Here is a 23,269-nt window from a genome sequence, read left to right on the forward strand (position 1 = left end):
TGGATGTGACCTAGAAGGAATATGGAAGATGGTTGAGTTAAACATCTCTCTGGGGTCCTAGCCAGTCCTCTTTCTTCCCCAGGGTGTCTCACACTTCCCCCTGGTTTGGCCTTCTAGAACATCTTGAGCAGCTAGTATTAAATATGGAACCAGGGGCTCAGCAGCCCAATGACGGGCAGGGGCCATGAGTCCTCTGGGACCGTACACTCAATTCAATGGTGCCTTACCTAGTGGTTCTGCAGTTTTATGAGGAAAATTGGGCTCCAGTGTCTCTGGCTCAGTGTAAACAATGTAGGTATATATAATGCTTCTGTATAGAAACCCTGATCGTACATATGAAAGCGTGAATGGTATTTATTGATTACAGTGTTCAGCTACAGGAATTGGTGGTGGCATTTAAGTAGGTTTGCAAAGCTACTGGTAATTTACCAAAGTGACCAGAATATTCAGTAACTAACAGGTAATCTATAGCAATCTATGGTGACTTTGGTAATTTATACAAAAAAATGCATCTATAGTAAACATTTTATATGTATGTGTTCATATTGAGTTTTTAGTGGATGGACCATATCTTTCAAGAGAAAATAGACTAATTAATGAAAAAAACATCTAATCGTCAAATGGCATTATTTTCAATTAATTCTCCCAACTATTGACTTTTTTCACAACTGCCACCAGTTTGGCACCAAAACAAATAAATTGACAGAGTAAAATAAACAAGTGTGTTCAAACATAGTTCATGCTGAAACCCTCATATTAAACACATTCACTAAATGGATGGTTTATATTTAGGGTGATGTTTTACAGCATTTAGGATGTTTTACCGTTGTGTCATTCTATTTTTTATCTTAAATCATCTTATTTGAATATTTGATATATTGTACTTGTGATTAGAACACACAGAGGGCAAGATATACTGTAATTACAGACATGTATTGATCATCTGAATTACCCCAAAGGGCCACTAGATGTCTTGTAATAAATTACATATAATCCTTGAGTTAGCAAGATTCTGGTAGTTTACTGGTAAAACTTCAAAAGTTTCCAGTAATATACCCTCCCTTTGCAACCCTACATTTAAGTATAATATCTTTTTTTATGACTGTCCATGACAGATGTTTGTACCAGGACTCACATCCGGCCTCCTAGAGACCGTATCAAGATACACTATTTTCTTTCCTTTATCTCGATTGGTCAGGCAAGATCATGTGAAACATATTGCAATATGCTATTGGACAGTACAGCAACACAGTGATTGACTAGCAGGGAAGAGTTATTCTATTAGTCAGAGATTCCATTCTGCTGGAAGGAAGGAGAAGCCTGGTCAATCTCTCTCTCTGTTTTTAGTATTTTTATTTTAATCCCCCAAGAGACATACCTCCATATTTCCTCTCCATCTCTCTCTCTCTCTCCTCCATCTCTGTCTCTCTCACTCCCTCCCTCCCATCTCTCTCTCTCTCTCTCCCTCATATCTCTCTCTTCCCTCTCCCTCTTTCCCATCCATCTCTCTCTCTCTCCCTCCCATCTCTCTCTCTCTCCCTCCCTCTCTCTCTCTCTCTCTCTCTCCTCCATCTCTCTCCCTCTCTCCCCCATCTCTATCCCTCATATCTCTCTCTTCCCTCTCCCTCTTTCCCATCCATCTCTCTCTCTCTCCCTCCCCATCTCTCTCTCTCCCCACCTCTCTCTCTCCATCTCTCTCACTCCCATCTCTCTCTCTCCCATCTCTCGCTCTCATGCTCTCCCCCATCGCTCTCTCTCTCTCTCTCCCCCCATCGCTCTCTCTCTCTCTCTTTGATTTATTATGAATGAGTAGCTTTAAGTTTGCATGTCTGTTGGTTGTGTGATGTCTGAGTTTTGTCATTGTGGATTAGGGCCACAGCACATGCTATTACAACACTCAAGCTTTCTCACACGCTCTCTCTTTCTCTCTCTCCCTCTTTCCTTTCTCTATCTCTCTATCTCCCACATGCACGTGCACACACACACACACACACACACACACACACACACAGTGTACCACTGCCTTGGGTTATTTTGAATTATTCATATCTCAGAAGCCCAGTACGCACGCCACACACACATTCTCACACACTCCCTCCACAGTCCCACAGCTGCTCAAATACGCGCGCGCACACACACACACACAAAAGACTCTTTCTCTCTGACACATACACAGACACGGGCGCTCACACACGTCATACCGTGGTAATAGCAGTGCTTAGACTGTAGGATCTGGGTCAGCCATGACCCCATTTTCTTAGAATTGTTGGTTTTTAATTAAGCTGCACGCCACATCCAACCAGGCCCTGGAATCATTGAATATGCGTTATGTGGAGCTGTGAAAGACTCACCTCCGACCCGTGTGCGAGTATGAGATGTGTGTTTCTCGAGCCGTAGCTCTGCACTACACAGCACCAGGGTTACACACCTTAGTGCATACATAATGGCACTGTCTTTTCCCCCATATGAAACCTTGTAGTCTGTATTTTCCTTCATTTTGCTCAAACATGGTCATAGTGTGAGCTGAGTACAGTGCATCAAATGGCTGGCCACAAGATAAATTGTTCTTTTGCAGGCAAAGAAAACCCCATCTCACACGAGACACATTATTACAGCGACCTAGTTTTCCAAGAGATGCAGGAGCAATCTAGTTTTGTGCGTGTGTGTGTGTGTGTCTTTTGTTTGTGTTTGTGTTGCAGGAACATGTTGTGGGTGGAATGAGCGCTCTCCTATTGTTACAGCTGTATAGTTTCTACTGAAGACAAGGGATTGAAATTGTACCAGCCAAAAGAATCCCAGAAAACATCAATTGAAAATGGTATGCACGACGATCCAGGACAGACACAGGCATAACCCATAACCTCCGTCTCTTTTTACCCCCCCCTCACCACTCCTCAATCACAATATCATATCAAAAGCCAAACAGGCCTACATTCACATTTGAGTCGTTAGCAATTTAGCAAATGCTCTTATCCAGAGCGACTTAGTGAGAGCATTCATGTACACACTTTTCATACTTAATGGTTTTTTAATAACACGTACCACTTCCTGATTATCTCAGTGATTTACAGTACAAGGTACGGAGGCATTTATTCAAATAAATCTGCTCTGATACTATGGGACAGCCTTGCTAATGTGAATGGAATGTGTGGTGGTGGAGAGCACGGGAAGGTACAGGAATGGAGGCCTGAAGGAACGGTGAACTATAGGAACTTGCTTAAGCTGACGTTAGTTCAACATGATGCATATGTTTAGTGTTCGTTCTGATCTCCTACACATAAACTATGATCAACTGTATTGGAGAGCAGTTACAGGGGCACCTGCAATTCCTCGTAATGTGGTAGTAGCTCTTGGAATGAACTACAGGCCTATATTCCCCCTTGACGTTCCCTTCTCTAAGCAGATGTCAAAGGAGATGGATGCTTGTTATTACTTTCCAGATTAGCCACTCTACCACCCTGTTACTGGAACCAAAGTGGGTCGTTTTAGTCCTCCTACAGAGGCTAAGGCTGCTTCCCAAATGACACACTAGTTCCTATATTGTGCACTACTTATGACCAGGGCCCTGGTAAAAAAGAAATGTGCCATTTGGGACAGATCCTCAATGTAATGGGGGTGGATGTTAGGGTGGGCCTGCGCTGCCATCTTAGTCATTTACATCCACTACCATGCCCCTCTGGCTCGACTAGGGCCAGGGACCGTCTTACCCACCAGCCCAATTGAAACCCAGAGTTTGTAATAAGAAGGCTATGGAGAAAACATGTACTTTTAGCATGTTGAGTTGTAGTGAACGTTTAGCCTTTTAGAAGTAGACATTAATGGATGTCTATTTTCATAATGCTCTGATTCATAGAATGATTGTGAATTTCCATTGAAAAATGAAATTGAAAAATGGCCACTCTACTCTGACTCATAGATGTGTGCCTTTGCTCTTGCAATAATGACTAGCAATTATGAAATGACTGATGGGAAAACCTCTTTGGCCAGAGAACCATTAGAGAGATGACAGGTTAGTATGGTCACTTCAGGCCAAATAGGGAGAGGAAAAGATACTGCAAATTTGGAAAATTTGTCCTTAGTCCACCTAACACCCAATACCTGTAACATTTACTGTGAAAGTTATTTATCTGCTTTATTTTTCTGTTCTTACTATTGTCCAAACTACATCAGTATTTATCTTTCCTCATATAATTGTCCTATGCTTCATTGATCTTGCATCCAGTTCTCCTTTCCAAACAGAACGAGATGTTCTCATTTGTCGTACCACATCTTAACAGGAGTCACAAACCTCCCCCTTTTGTGTGAGGGAACAGTGTCTGCGAAACAGTAACTGAAAATTGCTTGCATACAAAGTGCCAAATAAAGGTGTTTTTCCTTTGAAGCTGCATTTATGTTCTCTCACTCATTCTCTAACTCGCTCTCTCTCTCTCTCTCTCTCTCTCTCTCCACCGCTCTTCTCTCTCTCACACTCTCTCTTTCTCTAACTCTCTCTCCACCTCTTCTCTCTCTCCACATCTCTTCTCTCTCTCCGCCTCTCTTCTCTCTCTCCACCGCTCTTCTCTCTCTCACACTCTCTCTTTCTCTAACTTTCTCTCTCTCCACCTCTCTTCTCTCGCTCTACCTCTCCTATCTCGCCACCTCTCCTCTCTCTCTCCACCTCTCTTCTCTTTCTCTAACTCTCTCTCCCCCTCTCCTCTCTCTCTCTCCCAAACTATATCACTTCTCTCCTCCCCTCCTCTCCTTTTCTCACACAGCAGCCTCACCTAGTTCTCCTCATTGAGCTGCTGGAGGTGTAAGTTAAGTTAACACTGTTCATATGATGCTCCCTTTACAGAGAGTGAGGTAACTACTGTATGCAAACGTGTCTGCAGGTGTTCTGATCAGAACACTGATCAGAACACCGGCATGTGTTACACAACAGTAGAGAGAGTCAGAAACTATCTACTTAGCCTGCAGCGCTAAGATAGTTCCCTGCCTAGATATCACCACAGCACAGCATAGAAGGAGCACAGTATCATTGGACTGGAGCGAAACAGAAATTGAGACCAAAAAAAATGTGTGTTAGTATTCTTATTATTATTAATAGTAGTAGTATTCCCCAAATGTATAATCTGGGTTGATATCCCTTACACTATTAAATAGTAAAAGCATTAATCGCGAAGGGTTTTCTCACCCTCCCTCGCTCACCTAACGTTAATTTGAAATCCCACATTCTAGCTCACCTAGCGTTCATTTGAATACCCACATATTAGCTCACCTAGCGTTCATTTGAAATCTCACATTCTAGCTCACCTAGCGTTCATTTGAATACCCACATTCTAGCTCACCTAGCGTTCATTTGATTACCCACATTCTAGCTCACCTAGCGTTCATTTGATTACCCACATTCTAGCTCACCTAGCGTTCATTTGAAATCCCACATTCTAGCTCACCTAGCGTTCATTTGAAATCCCACATTCTAGCTCACCTAGCGTTCATTTGAAATCCCACATTCTAGCTCACCTAGCATTCATTTGATTACCCACATTCTAGCTCACCTAGCGTTCATTTGAATACCCACATTCTAGCTCACCTAGCGTTCATTTGAATACCCACATTCTAGCTCACCTAGCGTTCATTTGAATACCCACATTTTAGCTCACCTAGCGTTCATTTTATTACCCACATTCTAGCTCACCTAGCGTTCATTTGAATACCCACATTCTAGCTCACCTGGCGTTCATTTGAATACCCACATTCTAGCTCACCTAGCATTCATTTGAATACCCACATTCTAGCTCACCTAGCGTTCATTTGAAATCTCACATTCTAGCTCACCTAGCGTTCATTTGAATACCCACATTCTAGCTCACCTAGCGTTCATTTGATTACCCACATTCTAGCTCACCTAGCGTTCATTTGATTACCCACATTCTAGCCCACCTAGCGTTCATTTGATTACCCACATTCTAGCTCACCTAGCATTCATTTGAATACCCACATTCTAGCTCACCTAGCGTTCATTTGAAATCCCACATTCTAGCTCACCTAGCGTTCATTTGAAATCCCACATTCTAGCTCACCTAGCGTTCATTTGAAATCCCACATTCTAGCTCACCTAGCGTTCATTTGAAATCCCACATTCTAGCTCACCTAGCATTCATTTGATTACCCACATTCTAGCTCACCTAGCGTTCATTTGAATACCCACATTCTAGCTCACCTAGCGTTCATTTGAAATCCCACATTCTAGCTCACCTAGCGTTCATTTGAAATCCCACATTCTAGCTCACCTAGCGTTCATTTTATTACCCACATTCTAGCTCACCTAGCGTTCATTTGAATACCCACATTCTAGCTCACCTAGCGTTCATTTGAATACTCACATTTTAGCTCACCTAGCATTCATTTGAATACCCACATTCTAGCTCACCTAGCGTTCATTTGAATACCCACATTCTAGCTCACCTAGCGTTCATTTGAATACCCACATTCTTAGGATCATTGTTATCTTACACCTTCACAAAGGCTGCTCTGCTCCCCTCAGAAGGCCTGTGTGTGAGAGCATTTTGGTCTCCGAGCATTTTATATTATTATGTACGTAAATCCGAGGGATCTCATTTAGTATGATATGTTAAGTTTTGTATGGTATGTATTAATCTGTGGATGTCCATCACCCATTTCATAAGTTAAGTTATGGAATACAATAAGTATTATATGTTCAGAATTTGCAAAATGTACAATATGTTACGAATTTTCAAAAAGTATGATATGTTACAAATTCCAACTAGGTTACTAGGTGGCTAATGTTAGTTAGCTGGCTAACGTTATCTAGGCTAGGGGTTAGGGTTAGGAGTTAAGCTTAGGGTTAAGTTTAGGAGTTAGCTAAAAGGGTTAAGGTTAGGGTTAGGGGAATGGTTAGCTAACATACTAATAAGTTGCAAAGTAGCTAAAAAGTAGTAAGTAGTTGAAAAGTTGCTAATTAGCTAAAAGTTGTGATGAGATTCAAACTCACAACCTTTGGGTTGCTATATTTTGCGTTATACACCCACCCATCCAACCCGACCAACACCACTACTTTTGTTTTTGCCTTAAGTAACCATCTGCCTTATGTAACCATCCCAAACATAAGATATCGTACGTATTTTTGTATCCCGGATTTACATTTCCTATGTTACGTGTAGTCTATGAGACCAGGCTGGTGAGAGAAACGGTGTAATGAGAGAAGAGAAGGGTGTGGGCTGGATGTAGATCTGGATGGCTTCTCTCTCTCTCTCTCTCTCTCTCTCTCTCTCTCTCTCTCTTACATTACGCTGCTTTGATCTGACGCATGCCTCACTATCTCTGAAGGAGTAATCACCTCCCCCTTTGAACAGGCAGGAGACTCAGAGACACAGAGAGACGGAGACAGACCAGAGCCCCATCTCTACTAAGACAGGTGAAGAGAGGAGACCGTTAGGAGAGAGAAGAAGAGAGGGAGTAATGATTGGGAGAGGGAATATATTGTGAGAGAGAGAGAGAGAGACTGATTCAATATTTGTCTAGAGGTTTGAAAATGTGTATGTTAACACTTTCCATGCCTTTTTACTTATATTTAATTGCTATACAATGGGCAGGAGAGAGCGCAACAAGAATGAAACGTTCATCCATGTTTCTCAAGCGGAACCAGAGGCAGATGCTTACACCCATCCGACTTCCCCATCCACAACGTTGAAACCTACTTGATGGTAACGGCGCTCACTGTTGCCTGTAGTGGCTTGTTTCCACGTCATCTCCCGATGTCCTCAGACATGGATATACTGACTTACAGTACCAGTCAAAAGTTTGGACACACCTACTGTTTCAACGTTTTTCTTTATTTGACTATTTTCTACATTGTAGAATAATAGTGAAGACATCAAAACTATGAAATAACATGTATTGAATCATGTAGTAACCAAAAAAAGTGTTAAACAAATAGATTGAGATTCTTCATAGGAGCCACCCTTTGGCTCGATGACAGCTTTGCGCACTCTTGGACTTCTCTCAACCAGCTTCACCTGGAATGCTTTTCCAATAGACTTGAAGGAGAGCCCATATATGCTGAGCACTTGTTGGCTACTTTTCAACTCATCCCAAACCATCTCAATTGGGTTGAGGTCAGGTGATTGTGGAGGCCAGGTCATCTGATGCAGCACTCCATCACTTTCCATCTTGGTCAAATATCCTTTACACAGCCTGGAGGTGTTGTCCTGTTGACAAACAAATGATAGTCCCACTAAGCGCAAACCAGATGGGATGGCGTATTGCTGCAGAATGCTGTGGTAGCCATGCTGGTTAAGTGTGCCTTGAAATGTAAATAAATCACAGTCAGTGTCACCAGCAAAGCACCATCACACCTCCTGCTCCATGCTTCGTGGTGGGAACCACACATGCAGAGATCATCCATTCACCATTCTCTACATCTCACAAAGATACAAATTTGGACTCATCAGACCAAAGGACAGATTTCCACCGGTCTAATGTCCATTGCTCGTGTTTCTTGGCCCAAGCAATTCGACCGTGAATGCCTGATTCATGCAGTCTTCTCTGAAGTTGATGTTGAGATGTGTCTGTTACTTGAACTCTGTGAAGCATTTATTTGCGCTGCAATTTCTTAGGCTGGTTACTCGAATTAACTTGTCCTCTGCTGCAGAGGTAACTCTGGGTCTTCCTTTCTTGTGGTGGTCCTCATGACTCAGTTTCATCATAGTGCTTGATCCTTTTTGCGACTGCACTTGGAGAAACTTCTTGAAATGTTCCGTATTGACTGACCTTCATGTCTTAAAGTAATGATGAACTGTCAATTGTCTTTGCTTATTTGAGCTGTTATTGCCATAATATGGACTTGGTCTTTTACCAAATAGGGCTATCTTCTGTATACCACCCCTACCTTGTCACAACACAACTGATTGGCTCAAACGCATTCACTTTTAACAACGCACACCTGTTAATTGAAATGCATTCCAGATGACTTCCTCATGAAGCTGGTTGAGAAAATGCCAAGAGTGTGCAAGGCTGTTATCAAGGCAAAGGGTGGCAACTTTGAAGAATCTAAAATCTAAAATATATTTTGATTTGTTTAACACTTTTTTTTTTGGTTACTACATGATTCCATATGTGTTATTTCATAGTTTTGATGTTTTCATTATTTTTCTACAATGTAGAAAATAAGAAAAATAAAGAAAAACCCTGCAATGATTAGGTGTGTCCAAACTGTTGACTGGTACTGTGTATCACAGGTGACTTGCATGGAGACAAAGGGTGTGTGCTCAGTTGGAGACAGTTCCCCAGTTTCACCACTAGGAGTGCTCTCAGATGGGTACAGTCAGTCAGTTTGCCCGTTTCACCACTAGGAGTGCTCTGAGCTGAGCAGCGGTAGGGTTGTCTTCATAGTATGGATGCAGCAGTGGTGGATTTAATTGACATGGTGCAGGAGAACAGTCAGCTCTGATTAACTCCTGGGTTTGTCCTCAGGTGAAAGAGAGGAAGGGATAAAGGGGGTGGAGAGTGAGAAGGAATGAGATTGAGAGAAAGAGTGAAAGCAGTAGACCGTTTTCCCCTCCTTTGTGAGATGTCACAGTGGAGACATAATTCCTGGGACAGCTCTGACAGTCTGACGGACTAGGAGAAGCTTACTCACAAAACATACACACACACACACACACACATACACACACACACACACACACACACACACACACACACACACACACACACACACACATACACATACACACACACACACATCATTCTACCCACGTGTATTGTTAGGTACACATACCACATATTAACATAGAAATTAGTAATTATTGGCCAGAAATGAAAGCTGAACCACAGAACATAAGAACAACCTCCTTTACACATACACAACCTTTGAACTAAAGCCTTGGACATCTTTCCTTTTGTTGAAGTTATTTAGTACCAGTGCTTGTTATGTAGGCCTACACTAAAAAGTGCTGGGTTAAAGACCAGAATATGTTGGGTTATTTTGACACAGCCAATTGGTTCACAAACAACCGATTGTTTTCTTTAAGTTGGGTTGTTGATGCTGGGTTATTGAGCTATGATCCACCGGGTCAGATTAGAAGACAAGGGGTGTGGCGTTCATATAGTTATTTTTGGCCACCCGTGAGAGTAAATGTCATCCAGGTTCATCTGTTCTGTTATATTGACAACAAATGTTAAGGTTGAGCACTGACACTTTTGTAGCTTTAAAGATGCATTATGAAGAAATTGATCCGCCATTTCCTCGTTTACTGAAATGTGAATAGTTTGCCTAATTTCAGGTTGTGACAAAACACGAAAGTATTGTGTAGAGAATCATTGTACCGTCGAAAGTAAAATTACAGATGGCTCTCATCGGTGGATTCCACTTCAATTGCGCTGCTTTCATGTGTCCCGTTTACAGCGCACAGCGGAGGGAAAGTGTACCGACACATGCCACAGTCTTAGCTAGGTTACTAAAATGTTGCAGTTTGGCAACATTTGGTTTTTAAAGCTTGACAATAATTAACCAAATAACAAAACCTGCAACATAACATCATACAAAGGAGAAACATGTTGGCCTATTACAGCAACATTTGAGCAGTAGCCTAGACTGGCTACTCAACTACAATACATTTTGAGTGCACCATACACTAATGCTGCATTCAATCGCACCAGTGAGCCATGCAGTGTTTTAAGTCTACAACAACCTATACAGTAGCTCCGTTTTTTGTTATTTGGAGTTATTAAATACTCTTTGATTAGGGCCGCAGCATACTATGTACATCTGCAAGCATAGCAGCGATGGCTGGGCAAATATTATATATCTCTTCTTTTGTCTTAATATGTTAAAATGTTATGCTCAGCATCCTATGTTCAGTGCCTTCAGGAAGTATTCACACCCCTTGACTTATTCCACATATTGTTGCGTTCCCGGCGGAATTCAAAATGGATTCAATTGATTTCTTCTCATCTACACACCCATCTACATGCCTCATAATGACAAAGTAGCATTTTTTGTTGTTGAATTTTTTTTGCATGTTTATCGAAAATGAAATACAGAAATATCTCACCCCTGGGTCAATACTTTGTAGAAGCCCCTTTGGCAGCGATTCCAGCTGTGAGTCTTTCTAGGTAAGTCTCTAAGAGCTTTCCACACCTGGATTGTGAAACATTATTATTTTCAAAATAATTAAGCGCTTTCAAATTCTTTCTTGAACATTGCTAGGCAACGATTTTCAGGTCTTGACATACATTTTCAAGTAGATTTAAGTCAAAACTGTAACTTGGACACTCAGGAACATTCATTGTATTCTTGGCAAGCAAATCCAGTGTAGATTTGTCCTGGTGTTTTGGGTTATTGTCCTGTTGAAAGGTGAATTAATCTCACAGTGTCTGGTGGAAATCTGACTGAACCAGATTTTCCTCTAGGATTTTGCCTGTGCTTAGCTACATTCAATTTGTATTTTTTTATCCTGAAGAACATCCCAGGCCTTAATGATTACAATCATACCCATAACATGCAGCCACCAAACATGCTTTTTGTTACTCAGAATATTTGCCCGAACATAACACTTTGTCAGGACAGGCTAGTGCCTTCAGGATGCATGTTTTGGAATATTTGTATTTTGTACAGGCTTCCTTCTGTTCACTCTGTCAATTAGGTTAGTATTCTGGCGTAACTGCAATGTTGTTGATCTATCCTCAGTTTTTTCCTATCACAGCCATTAAACTGTGAATGTTTTAAAGTCACCATTGGCCGTGGTAAAATCCCTGAGCGGTTTCCTTCCTGTCCGGCAACTGCGTTGGGAATGACGCCTGTATCTTTGTAGTGACTGGGTGTAGTGATACACCATCCAAAGTGTAATTAATAACTTCACCATGCTCAAATGGATATTTGTATGTTTTATTTTTTAAATATTCAGGCTGTAATACAACAAAATGTGGAAAAAGAAGGGGTGTGAATACTTTATGAAGGCACATAAGTGGACGGTATAAAAATCTGGCTTGCAATTTCATAGTATTTTCAATTATAGCCCGTGCGCTGAATGAGTTTGACACCCCTGGGCTAGCGTATTTTTTTTTATGTCGCTAGCTATTTATTTAGCAAGCTAAAAACACAGAGCCTAACCTTAGCTAGCTGCTGGGAGGATGTCATGTCATTGGAGAAGTGGGTGAGTACCGAGTTTTCCCCCTCATATCGCTTTTCGTAGGCTACTGCTAGGACTAGCATGTTTTGACGGGCAAGCTGCAGAAGGACGAGCAGGCGACTATTCCTTCACGTTCATCAGTGCAATGTTCCCTCATTAGATTTGAGCTCATCTCACTCTGGCTAGCATTAGTTTTTGATCTTGTTGATGTGCATAACTGAGGGAGAGAGCGTCTACCTTTTCATGGTTGTTTGATCAATAGGACTGTAAAGTTCCCAAATGTAAGAGGACTGCCGTCATATTTGCAGAAATATTTTGTGGTTTTGGAGAATGCGTTCTAATGATCTAAAGTCGCGCAGTTGCTACTGTCTGTAGAGACACAGTCCAGTTCAAAGTGAATGATGGCAGGCCCGGGTGGCAAACGGCTTGTTTGCCTACTGTTGCTCTGATTGGCTATGGCGCACCAGTCTCCGTAGACTCCTGTCCTGGACAAGACAGATGTTTTATTTACTCAGTGTCTACTGCAGTGGCCGCTTTCCCACTCTATATTGCTATCGAATTTTCACAAATGCCTTACTATGCATAATTCCCAAACATTCTGTAAATGTATGAAAATGTCAAAATGACCATATCTAAGTGCTCTCTTGTCAGAAAATGAAAAACAAAGGTATCATGCTCTTCCCAGGGGTGTATATGAACAGATTTTAATAAGATGTTATGTTGTTAAAATGCTGTCAGTTCCGCTTTATGCCTATCCCAATGTAAGGAAAATAGATCAACAAACTTAATATGATGAACATGAATGACATTTATTCTCATGGGTGGCTAAAAATAACGAATTGAATGCCATGCCCCCAATAGGCCATACCTTTGGATTACTCAAACATGGATTAATTTAACTATTAGTTGGCTTTTTATTCACTTTCATGCTGGGTTGAGCCAGCAGATGGGTATTTTTTTATGTAATCCATAGGTTATTTTCAGGATGTGTGGCCTATTGGGGGCGTGGCTTTCAGACAGGTATTTTTGGCCACCTGTGAGAGCAAATATAATTCCTGTTCATCATGTTATGTTTCTACACTGCAAACAAAAATATCCTTAAATATTTTAATATACAATTAATTACATTATTATTGAAATACCATCAAGTGGCAACTATCCCAACATTGGGCTCCACATAGGCACTTGAGGAAATCAATTTGTGTAAGCTTCGTTACGCTACAAAAGTCCCCGTGCTAAACCTTAACAAATGAACCGGAATAATATTTGCTCTCATGGGTGGCCAAAAAGAACTATCTGAAAGCCACGCTCCTACTATGCCACGCCTCCAGTCTTCTGATCTGACCCGTTGGATCATAGATAAATAACCCAACTAAATGACCCAACTGGCTGTGACAAAAATAACCCAGTGTGTTCTGTGCACTACCCAGCAATGCGTTGTTTTTTAACCTATCATTTTTTTGTGTGTTCTCTAAGTGTGCATGTATTATTGTCCATATGGTTATTAGCATAACTTGCCAACATCAGTGTAAACAGCCATCTCTGCTTCCATTTTTGAGTGTGTGTGTGTCTGACTGTTTTAATTACAGTCTATATCTTCCTTAAATGCTAATAGTCTCCTCTTGGTTTCTGAATTTGAATATTAACCAGGACTCACATCATGTCATACATGCTGCTGTTTCCCCCGCTGTTGGTGTGTGGTGAATCTCTGCGGGCACTATGCCAACACCCCCTCTCTTCTACACACATGCATCACACACAAACCTTACACACATCAACCTCCTCCTATCTCAACCCCCACTGTTCCCTCCTGTTCCATTCACTCGAGTGGAAAAGTCACTCCACCCAAACTCAATTAAAGCACACAAACACAAAACGGAGGGGAAAATGAGAGAGAGAGAGCACAACACTAGAGTCGTAAGACAAACAGAGAAAGTCATCTTAATTGCTCCCGCTCTGCTCCTCCCTGGCTTCATTATGGGCAGAAAAGATTGCTGCAAGACACAGGTGTTCCAGCTACCAGCTCCTCTGTGATTCTTGTTGCTGAAAAATGATGTGTGCCACTAGATAGAACGCACAGGGAGAGAGATGGGAGGGGGGAGCAAGAGAAAGCTTGTGTGTGTGTGTGTGTGTGTGTGTGTGTGTGTGTAAGAGAGAGAGCGAGCTAGAAAGAGAGAGGAAGCGAAAGAGACAATATAAAGACGGAGGGGGAGAGCGAAGGGGAGGGTAAAGAACATAGTGGAGAACAGTGTAAGTAGACCTCTCTCCTTGTTGTTACCCTCTTCTGAAGGAACTCCCCCCCCCTCGCCAATAAGTCAACATAAATTATGTGTGTCGGCTCCCACAGAGCCTTGTCTTGTCTATGGCGAGTAACATTACATGACTCCGAGCCAGGCAGCACAATGTGTATTGAATCAAAATAAGAGGACAAAATCCAAGCACCATTTAAAAAAGAACAATTACGGTTACGAAAATCAAACTTTCTGGAACAATCTCAAGTCCCATGATGCACACTGTGTTTACTCTTATCTTAGCAGCAAACATACAAACTAGTGCCAATACAAATCACAAATTTGAACTGAGTTTCTTGTTCTGTCTAAAACGTATCTCCTTGAAGCAAACACAGCTGAAAGTCTTGAGAGAATACAGTAGGTTTTTCATCCAGTTGATTGGTTGACAGGTCGGCTATAGTGGGCCAGTTGCGTGCAGCGTAGACAGAGGTATTGGCCAGACCTACAGTACCCAACGTGTGTGTGTGATTGAAAGCAACTTGGTGCCGTCTGACATCGGGAGCAGTCATGCAGTGAACTGTGGCGTCAAGACCACTGAGGTGGTGAGGCCCAAGCAGGCTCCAGGAGGGCCATCTCAACACACATCACAAACTTCACACTGGGTATCAGTCTTCACCTCTCCCCACGTTTGACACACGGCATCCAGATGTCCAAACTAGAGGGTTTGGGAGATAGATACTGCTACGCGGCCCTTCAGAGAACCGGACAGATTTTAGATGAGGAAAAGAGATGGAGAGAGGGAGAAAAGGCATAAAGAAAGAGAGCGGTCGTGAGGGAGAGAAAGCCAGAGAGGGAGAGAGATGGAAAAAAATAAGAGATCTGGAGCAACAGGGTTAAAATGGGAGCGTGGAGATTCTTTAAACACGCGGCCGACGTGTAGTTTGACACATTTAACTTCCTCTGAAAGGGAAGAGTATGAGATGTAAAATGCAAGTTAAGGACTTGGGTTTGCCTCTAAGCAATCCTCTCTGCTAGTTAATTGTGGATGAGGCTTTGAACGGCGAGTCGAGCTATGCTGCTCAGAATGGGTGAAATGGATTTTAAGTGCTGCTGCTTTAGAATGGTAGAAGAAGAAAAGGTACTGTTTTATCCAAATGGAATGGGTAGAATACCAGAACTAGGACAAAGACATGGTTTATGTCCCAAATGGCACCCTATTCCCTACAGTGCACTACGTTTGACTAAAAATAGTGCCGTTTTTTTTACAATCAAAAAAAGTAGTGCACTATATAGGGAGTAGGGTGCATTTGGGACACATTTATAGACTTCTTCAGGCGGAATAACACTAATATACTGCAGTTTTGTATCACGGTTAATATACCTAGTTAAATCTCTATCGAGTACAGAGTTTGGTCAGATAATGATTAGGAGACACATTTAATTACATTTTCCATTTTCCTCCTCAATGTATGTACAGATTTTGCTCTTGTAGTTTGTACTTAATTTCATGCCCCTTGGTAGGACTTAAATGTAGCATACATGGCCTCTCATTTCTCAATAGAAGTTCCTTAATCATACATGGCCCAAATGTTCATATTAGGGCTGGGCGATATGGTCAAAATATCTTATTACGGTATTTACAAAAAAATTGGACGGTTTGATGGTATTTTATGTTTTTGAATAATAAAAGTTAAACATTTGCTTTATGAGTAGTGCGTGACCCTAGGGTGGCAAACACATACATTCTAAGTGATTTCAATGAGTCTCTCTCCATTTGGATTGTTTTATACTACACAAATAATTATTCTGCATTTCCTGCACTCATTTGAGATCATTTCAGCACTGCCACGTAGAGCTGCACGATATGGGCAAACAATCTAGGCCTTATTTTTTACCAAATGTTATAATTGTGATTTGACTTGGGATTTAGGGCAAAACACTTGGGTGAACTGATGGAATCATGGAAATAGATATGTAATAGTGGGCATTTTGAATTCAGTGTTTGACATGACAACGAATGAAAATGCCAGGAAGGAATAATTGTGACAGGGTAGGAACCAAAGTGTTGATGAGTGTTTCCTAAGGGACCCTATAATCGTTAGCGACATTCAATGTTTTCTCTTAGCTACTTCATGTCGATAACACATTCTTGCTTCGCGTATTCCTCTTTGATTGAGAAGATATTGTTGCACAAACAACATGCAGTCTGTAAAGCTAGTTACGTTTGCTCTGGCTAGCGATTAGCATTAGCGGCTAACAAGATTTAGGCCCAACTTACTAAGAGAAGATAAACTAGCTTGCAGATGTAAGAAACACAAACTAAGAGTGTAATTATAGAACACTAGTGGATTTATATTAAGAAGCTAAATGAAAACAGCATCATTGTCATCAACATTGTGCTGTATTGACCATGCAGAGACTGAACGCAGTGTCTTGTGGTAGAAGAACAACAAATGCGCTCCTTGAGTGACAGGGGGCGGGGCTAGTTCTGTATGGAAAGTGGCATGGAGAGCGAGAGACCGGAGAGAGATGACTCACGTAGCTAAGTAAACTATACAAATGGACGTTACACACACAGTACCGTTATAGAAGGAAAAGTAAAAGCCCAAACCAGTTCGTACATCCATACCTGTATATCGTAAAATACGGTATAACCCAGCCGTGGTTGATATCATAGAATTACATACATTTAGAATTATATTATAGGAGTTCCATGTTTCATTCTGTTAAGTTCATGCATTGAGTCTGCCTATATCACATGCCATATAGAAATGCTGGAAGTAATACTCTAACCAGACAAGGGCTTTAACTTCACCCTGCCATTAACATGCCATAGGGACATTCATAGAAAGTTAGCAAGTGCCACCAGAGTAAGATATGTGATTGAATTCTCCATTAGTCTGCATCAGTACAAGCTAGATGAGAAGTGTAGAGGTACTTTACATCCCCTCAGGAATATAGCACAAGGTTAACACGCAAGCACGCACACACACACACACACATCACACACACACACACACATCAACCACACCACACACAAGCACGCACACACACACACACACACACACACACACACACACACACACACACACACACATCAAACACACCACACGCAGGCACACACACACACACACACCAAACACACCACATACACACACACCACACACACACACCCATGAGAGAAATAATGTCAAGTTTAGCTGAGCTAAGGCATAGCCCAGGGCGATGTTATTCACACACACTGTAAAAGATCCTACAAAGGACTTACCATGTTAAGCTAATGTGTTTGTCAGATCTAAAATATGGGTCAAAATGAATGAGAAGCTTTTAAGTTTTCCCCAGACAATGAAGCCATAATATAGGAAGTCCCCTTGTGTTTCTGATATTCTCTGTACAGCACTTCACTTGTCATAGATTCTATACACAAGATATCAGGGAGTTGCCTGTGCATGAGTTAACGTTTAAGGTTGACTAGAGAGCAGAAGACAATCTCTTGAGTGTGTGTGTATATATTCACACACACACACACACACACACACACACACACACATCCCCTACATACTATGCTTCTACATGTGGCTGTGTTTATTGTGGGTGTGTGGTGTGTGCTTAGTTTGAGGCCCGTGCTGTGTCTTTAAATTGTCTGGTTTGTTTGTGGCTACAGAGACTGATGTGCAATATGGATGACGTGTGGAGGGCAGGCTCGGCCAGAGCTCAGGGTCCATGTAAGCTGACAGTCACACATTGTAGTTGGGTTGCCTCCGTCCTGCCTGCTCCCAGCCTGCTGCCTGCCTCCCTCCTGCCTGCTCCCAGCCTGCTGCCTGCCTCCCTCCTGCCTGCTCCCAGCCTGCTGCCTGCCTCCCTCCCGCCTGCTGCCTGCCTCCCTCCTGCCTGCTCCCAGCCTTCTCCCAGCCTGCTGCCTGCCTCCCTCCTGCCTGCTCCCAGCCTGCTGCCTGCCTCCCTCCTGCCTGCTCCCAGCCTGCTGCCTGCCTCCCTCCTGCCTGCTCTCAGCCTGCTGCCTGCCTCCCTCCTGCCTGCTCCCAGCCTGCTGCCTGCCTCCCTCCTGCCTGCTCCCAGCCTGCTGCCTGCCTCCCTCCCGCCTGCTCCCAGCCTGCTGCCTGCCTCCCTCCTGCCTGCTCCCAGCCTGCTCCCAGCCCGCTGCCTGCCTCCCTCCTGCCTGCTCCCAGCCTGCTGCCTGCATCCCTCCTGCCTGCTCCCAGCCTTCTGCCTGCCTCCCTCCTGCCTGCTCCCAGCCTGCTGCTTATCTCCCTCCTGGCTGCTCCCAGCCTGCTGCTTACCTCCCTCCTGCCTGCTCCCAGCCTGTTACCTGCCTCCCTCCTGCCTGCTCCCAGCCTGCTTCCTGCCTCCCTCCCTCCTGCCTGCTCCCAGCCTGCTGCCTGCCTCCCTCCTGCCTGCTCCCAGCCTGCTGCCTGCCTGCCTGCCTCCCTCCTGCTTGCTCCCAGCCTGCTGCCTGCCTCCCTCCTGCCTGCTCCCAGCCTGCTGCCTGCCTCCCTCCTGCCTGCTCCCAACCTGCTGCCTGCCTCCTAAGGCCAACAACATCCCCATGTATAGTCACAGCTCTCTGGGAGCTGGGTTAACCAACAGAGCTCAGGGAATGGACCTCCTGCTGAATGAGTTGATGTTGCTGCTGTGGCTGTACACACACACACACAACCGTGCACACACACACAAGATAATGATGCTTCTGTGCTGTCTCCATCCCTTACTCCTAAAGGCCCAGATTGGTGGGTTTGTCCTACCAGAAGCAGAAGTGTTGCTGTGTGTCACTGTAATTGACTGAAGGTGTGTCCTTAACCTTCAGTGACTGTGTGACTGTACCCTTCTATTGTTGGTGGTGGCCTTTGATGGTTGGCAGGCACACTCTGGATGTGTTAAATCAGCCCAAACAACAGACAGCCATGGCTGTGTTGGAGTGAATTAAATCTAAATTCATCATGAACACTCGTCTTTCCCTCTCCCTCAGCTACCTTTGGAACAGTTGACATTTAAGGAGGAGTTTTTCTCTTCTGTGATGGAGAGGGGAGAAAAGTGAAAGGTGATGAATAATACATTGTCCCTCTCCTCCTCTGTTCCTCCTCCTCCTCCTCCGCTGTTCCCGTGAAGCAGTGTGAGGTGGTCTATCAGGGAGACGTTGATGGCAGTGTGTCAGTCTGGCGGTGACACACAGAGCTTGTTATTTGTAAGTGTGTCCGGTCGGTCACTAGGCTCCCCATTGTTTAACCGCAAACAAAAGACAAAAGCTACCGCCACAGAGACCCTCTTCTCCACTGCACAGTGGAGTTACTTCATCAAGCCCTAGGGAAGGCTCTACTCTGAAGAGTGTTCTCTAAGAGAGAGAGGGGGGGGAAATGGAAATGGAGATGGAGAGATGGAGAGAGGGAGGGAGGGAGGGAGAGAGAGAGAGAGAGGGAGGGAGGGAGGGAGGGAGGGAGGGGGAGATCCCCTTCCCCCTCTTTCTCATCATATCAGAATAACATGAGATTGAGAGAAAGGGCTCCTCCAGTCTGGAGTTGACTGAGCAGAGTTACTGTAGTGTTGTTGTGTTGCTGCGCTAATGATGATGATGTTTTCTCTCTGTGGAAGGTTAGAAAGTCAAGTGAACCATTGTACTGCTGTCTCCTATCCCCTGGCTATTCTTCTCTCACATCTCACTCATTTTTCTCTTTTCAGACTCTCTGTTCTCTCTCTTTCGCTCTCATATAATGCGTTATCTCTCCACTTCTTTCTCCATCATTGTGACCTCTCTAGGCTGGGGTCATAGGATCAAATGTCAACAGTCCACTGCCTGGTCACTGCAAATCTCTCTTCACAACAAGCTACGATTAAACACTGTGATTAATATTGTTACAGTCTCTGTACACTGGTTTCTCTGTGTGTGTGTGTGTGAGAGAGAGAGAGACAGAGAGATAGAGAGAATTTCACTCCCGTTTATCTGTGCTCATCAATGTCCATGTCTCTCCTCCCTCTATCTCTGCTCTAATTGGAACATTTTCTCAACTTAATTGCAACTTTCTCCTTGGCATGCAAATGTTGTTCTCTGGCTCGCCTAGCCTGCCCCCTTTCCTGCTCCTCTCCTCTTTCCAATTAAGATCCAGACAGAGATAGGGCCGCTCAAAGGGAGCACGCTATGGAGGGCTGGGCCCACCACTGCCCCAGACAGGGGGATATTGAGTGGTTGTGACCCCAGCAGAGCACCACCTCGCTGGGCATCACACCCACGTATCTCCCCCTGTGAACTCTGTAGAGGTGGAGGTGTCCTTGATGAGAGCAGTCACTACAGAGCACAGCAGAGCTGTGTGTGTGTGCGTGTGCGTGTGTGCGTGTGTGTGGATTTTTGGACACTGGCACAACTGAGGCACTTTATCAGCTGTTCTGATCAGATCTCCTCCCCATTGTTCAAGAAGCCAAGGGGAGGCATATTGTGTATGAGTGTGAATATTAATTTAGAGATTTTATCATCCAATATCATGCTTTGTCTGGCCTGCTCGTAGTGTCCAGAGCCAAGTCTCTATTTTATGGCAGTAAAACCAAAGGGCTGTATATTTGTGTAGTAGTTATCCATTATCAAGTTTTAACATAATTTAATAACCATATATTGTTTTGACTTATTTAGAGCAGAGAGATGGATTGCTGTTGATGTACTGAATGTTTCTGAATGGTGATTAACTGATATCACCAACACACACTCCTTCATCTTTAGTCTCTCACTCCTGTCCTCTCCTCTCTTCCTCCATCTCTCCCCCAGCTCCCTCAGTCTGGACACAGAAGACCCAGAAGATTCCTTTCAGAGGGAGGGGTTTGGACGCCAGAGCATGTCAGAGAAACGCACCAAACAGTTTGGCGACAATGCCAATCAGCTTGAGATCATCAAGACGCGCAAGTCCAAGAGCATGGACCTAGGTAATAACTACTGTACAAGTCCAAGAGCATGGACCTAGGTAATAACTACTGTACAAGTCTGAGAATGGACCTAGGTAATAACTACTGTACAAGTCTGAGAATGGACCTAGGTAATAACTACTATACAATTTGAAGAGCATGGACCTAGGTAATAACTACTGTACAAGTCTGAGAATGGACCTAGGTAATAACTACTATACAATTTGAAGAGCATGGACCTAGGTAATAACTACTATACAATTTGAAGAGCATGGACCTAGGTAATAACTACTGTACAAGTCTAAGAGCATGGACCTAGGTAATAACTACTGTACAAGTCTGAGAATGGACCTAGGTAATAACTACTGTACAAGTCTGAGAATGGACCTAGGTAATAACTACTGTACAATTTGAAGAGCATGGACCTAGGTAATAACTACTGTACAAGTCTAAGAGCATGGACCTAGGTAATAACTACTGTACAAGTCTGAGAATGGACCTAGGTAATAACTACTGTACAATTTGAAGAGCATGGACCTAGGTAATACTACTATAACTACTTTTGTGAATCTGGGCCCAGATTCACAAAAATCTCTTAAGAAGACATTTCTTCATAACTGCCATTTTATCCCTTAACTATAGACTTACTGTAAGAAGTAAGTTAAGCAAAGTTGCTATTCTTCAAAAGAGTTGTTGGTAAATTTGATTGAGCTATTTGTTATGTTTCTCCATAAATTTTAAGCAAAAAGTTAAGAAGAAATTAGATTCATGAAAATAAAGTTATTGGAAATGTTGTTAATTCCAAGATGGTTAAACCCCTGTCTTAAACTCATGGCAGTGAGAGAAAAAGTTCCTGAAAGCAATTAAACATGTTTAATTCACTCACAAACTTCATCTGAAAGTTTCAGTATTGATCATTTTAAACCCAAGAACATGTTTTAGCACAGTAATTTCAGTAAGAGATATGCTAACATGAATGCTATTGCTAGCTAGATAGCTAACTAAAACAATCAACAAGCAACAAGCATCTTAAGATATTTGAGAAGTTTGTAAGAAAATCATAAAATCCTAAGATATTATTGAGGAATTGCACTTACAAACTATCTTATGAACTTCTTATTTTTCTTCTTAAGAAGCTTCTTAAGTTTTTCGTGATTGTGAATCTGGGCCCTGGTTGGTTAACACCAACACTCCAAACCCCTGGGTCCTCCTTCAACCCCCCCTTCCCCTCTTTCCCTTAACATGTGACATTGTAAACCTGTGCCCAGTGGCTCATTGTGAAACATGGGTAAATTATTTGCAGTGTGACTGTACAAAACCTTTTTTCCTAGCCCTTCGAGACTGATAGAAACAATTGTCCTGGAACATGACCATTAGGGCCAGAGTGCAGTTTTGGTGCTTTGTGAAAGATCCTGGGGATGGGAATAGACAGACAGGTGATGTGGGATGGAATGCTAGTCCTGACGAGAAACATGCTGAGGAACACTTCAAGTCACTCCCCAAAGGACCATCTGGCTCTGTACCTCGCGTCATTGAGTTATCATGACAGATAACAGACATTTTTATGTCTTTAGGTATCTAGAGTCTTGACCTGACAGGACTTTTATCCTCCAGGGACTGGCTTAGCAGTTTCCCTCAAACACTAAAAGGTATAAAAGTTCATCACAAACCCAGAGTCCTCAAACTAAAATATATAATAATCCCCTTTGGCCGATGGATGGGTTTCACTGACTAATTAGCTATTATACAGCAGGATCCCGCTCATTGTTAAGGGCATTATGTTTTCAATATCAATGAAAGTTCAAATGATTGGAGGAAGTGTTTAGATCTGATGAGAAGTCCATAGGAAGCTGAAAACCGTAACCTGAAGCTCCTATTTCTTAGTAGCTAAAGGTCTCATCATCAAAAAGCTTTTTAATTGTGCCACTAAGTGCTGTCAGCAATTCATGTTTTTTTCTCTCTAATGTGAATTTGACGAGTGAGGAAAAAAGCAAGATCACTTAT

At 42.9% G+C, this 23,269-nt stretch overlaps 1 protein-coding gene across 2 annotated transcripts in view; it reads left to right on the forward strand.

The window, feature by feature from the left end:
• Nucleotides 1-23,269, forward strand: part of LOC115104519 (partitioning defective 3 homolog) — a 581,101-nt gene that overhangs the window by 366,523 nt on the left and 191,309 nt on the right. For both annotated transcript variants that reach the window (XM_065007121.1, XM_065007122.1), the window contains exon 16: nt 21,132-21,286. In XM_065007121.1, the coding sequence (XP_064863193.1) occupies nt 21,132-21,286 (155 nt within the window). The remainder of the gene's footprint in view (nt 1-21,131; nt 21,287-23,269) is intronic.

This window comes from Oncorhynchus nerka, linkage group LG22 (assembly GCF_034236695.1).
Source record: "Oncorhynchus nerka isolate Pitt River linkage group LG22, Oner_Uvic_2.0, whole genome shotgun sequence".
Taxonomy (NCBI): domain Eukaryota; kingdom Metazoa; phylum Chordata; class Actinopteri; order Salmoniformes; family Salmonidae; genus Oncorhynchus; species Oncorhynchus nerka.